The 1,982-nt window shown below is 37.4% G+C and overlaps 1 protein-coding gene across 1 annotated transcript; it reads right to left on the bottom strand.

The window, feature by feature from the left end:
- Nucleotides 1-794: 794 nt before the first annotated feature.
- On the bottom strand, nt 795-1,706 carry LOC142302735 (olfactory receptor 5V1-like). Its single transcript, XM_075343851.1, has one exon. The coding sequence runs from the start codon at nt 1,704-1,706 to the stop codon at nt 795-797; it is 912 nt and encodes a 303-aa protein (XP_075199966.1).
- Between the last annotated feature and the right edge of the window lie 276 nt (nt 1,707-1,982).

Genomic DNA, 1,982 nt, shown 5'->3' with positions numbered 1-1,982 from the left:
TGCACGTGCGACGGGGGCGGGACTATCGCTGCAGCATCGGCAACACATTGTTACCGATGTCGCAGCGTGCAAAGCCCGCCTAAGAGTCTTGGTCACAATCAAAACAAGATTCATGAAACATATATTAGTAAATTGTGCCTGGAGCCATCTCAATAGAGATGAGGCCTCCCCATAATGATGTCTAGTATAACATTTTAGGAAGCAGCTAAACAAAAACATGTATGGCCAGATCAACCAGATCAAGTAACCAAAAATAATTAAAAATTATAATACTTTATTGGGACATATTTAAAATTACATATAACGAACAAATAAATAGAGGTCATAAGGAGTTGATACATAGATATACCCCAGATTGGTAACAAACACAACCAACAGGATGGGTTTAACATACAGTGCAGGTCAGAAAAGTTTACAAGTGACTAGACAGATATTTAAATCATAATGATCAATCAGTGTACTGTCCTAGGCACAAACCAATCTAAATACAACACCTAAAATGAGCATATAGTGCACAACTCACCCGTGAGAAAATCCCCCACACATGACCCGACGCTCGTTTCGCTATAACCCGAGTATAACCCATTTTTTCTATTGTTTAATCCATTCAATCCCTTTTGTTTATTATATTTTGTGGTTTGGAAAGACTTCGGAGCATAATAATCGTATTTTCATGAAAATTGAAGCATTTCTCATTCTATCTAATTTTATTAGAATCCCATCAAATCTGCTAACTCAGTCGAGTGAATCTGTCCGAAACAAATTTTGTGGGAGATTCTCTTTCCTTTAAGCTATTAGTGTGATAGAAGAAGAAGGACCAGTGCATTTTTTACATCTTTGTTTCTAAGACTGTAAATGAGAGGGTTTAACATGGGCGTCACTGCCGTGTATAATACTGAAAATATCTGATCAGACATTTCCGAATTTTTAGAAACTGGGGTCATGTTAGTGCATACAGTTCCATAGAAGATGGTGAGAACGGTCAGATGTGATGTACAGGTGGAAAAAGCCTTTCTTCTGCTATTGGTTGACTTTATTTGAAGTATGGTCCTAATAATCTGGATATAAGACAGTAAAGAAATTAAAAATGAGATGGGTCCAAATAACAGAGCTTCAAAGTGAAACATTATTTGGAAGAATTGTGTGGGGCACGAAATTTTCACTAAAGCTTTAGCGTCACAATAGAAATGATGAATTTCAGTGGAATGACAAAAGGTCAATTGTGAAGCAATGCAAATAAAAAGTAATGAGTTCAAACACCCCGAAATCCAATTCACACACAATAACAGGACAATGTTCTTCTTTCTCATGATGAGAGGATAGTGTAAGGGTTTACAAATAGCCACATACCGATCGTACGCCATGACCGACAGCAAAATGATCTCCGTCCCTACAATGAAATTGTAGAAGTACAGCTGAGTGAAGCAATGTATGAAAGATATGGAATTGTCTCCAGAAAGTAGAATATACATCAGTTTTGGCAGGGTAATAGTTAAATAACAGATGTCTACAGAAGACAGGTTACTTAAGAAGATGTACATGGGGGTGTGGAGATGTCTACATACGACTATCACATTAAGAATGATGACGTTCCCCAGAACACCTAGGAAGTAGATTACAAAGAAGACCAGAAACAATAATGGTTGCCTCGAACCATAGTTAGAAAATGCTACAAGTTGAAATCCTTTGGTAATGGACTTGTTCATCCTGAAGGAAGAAAAATATTTAGATTAGATTAGAAAAATGTTGCTTTATGTTCACTGCTAAATGTACATAAAAGTGATCACTGATGAGCACCACTAGCAAAGACTAAGTAGAGTTGTTCAACTACAACCTTATCCAAGTAGTAAAGAAGGGCTTGGTGTCTGTTTTCCACACTACCTATAGGGTTTAACCTGGACTATGGGTCTAAAAACTAAAAACAGGTACTGTATTTGCTAACTACCTTCCTGTTTTACCCGGCGCTGGTACAGTGACTGCTC

The sequence above is a fragment of the Anomaloglossus baeobatrachus genome, chromosome 4, assembly GCF_048569485.1.
Source record: "Anomaloglossus baeobatrachus isolate aAnoBae1 chromosome 4, aAnoBae1.hap1, whole genome shotgun sequence".
NCBI lineage: Eukaryota > Metazoa > Chordata > Amphibia > Anura > Aromobatidae > Anomaloglossus > Anomaloglossus baeobatrachus.
Note: the sequence above shows the minus strand (reverse complement) of the source record. Positions and strands in the feature narration are given on the sequence as shown.

Coding starts and splice junctions, on each gene's coding strand:
- LOC142302735 (XM_075343851.1), bottom strand. CDS start 1,706: ATGAACAAGTCCATTACCAAAGGATTTCAACTTGTAGCATTTTCTAAC.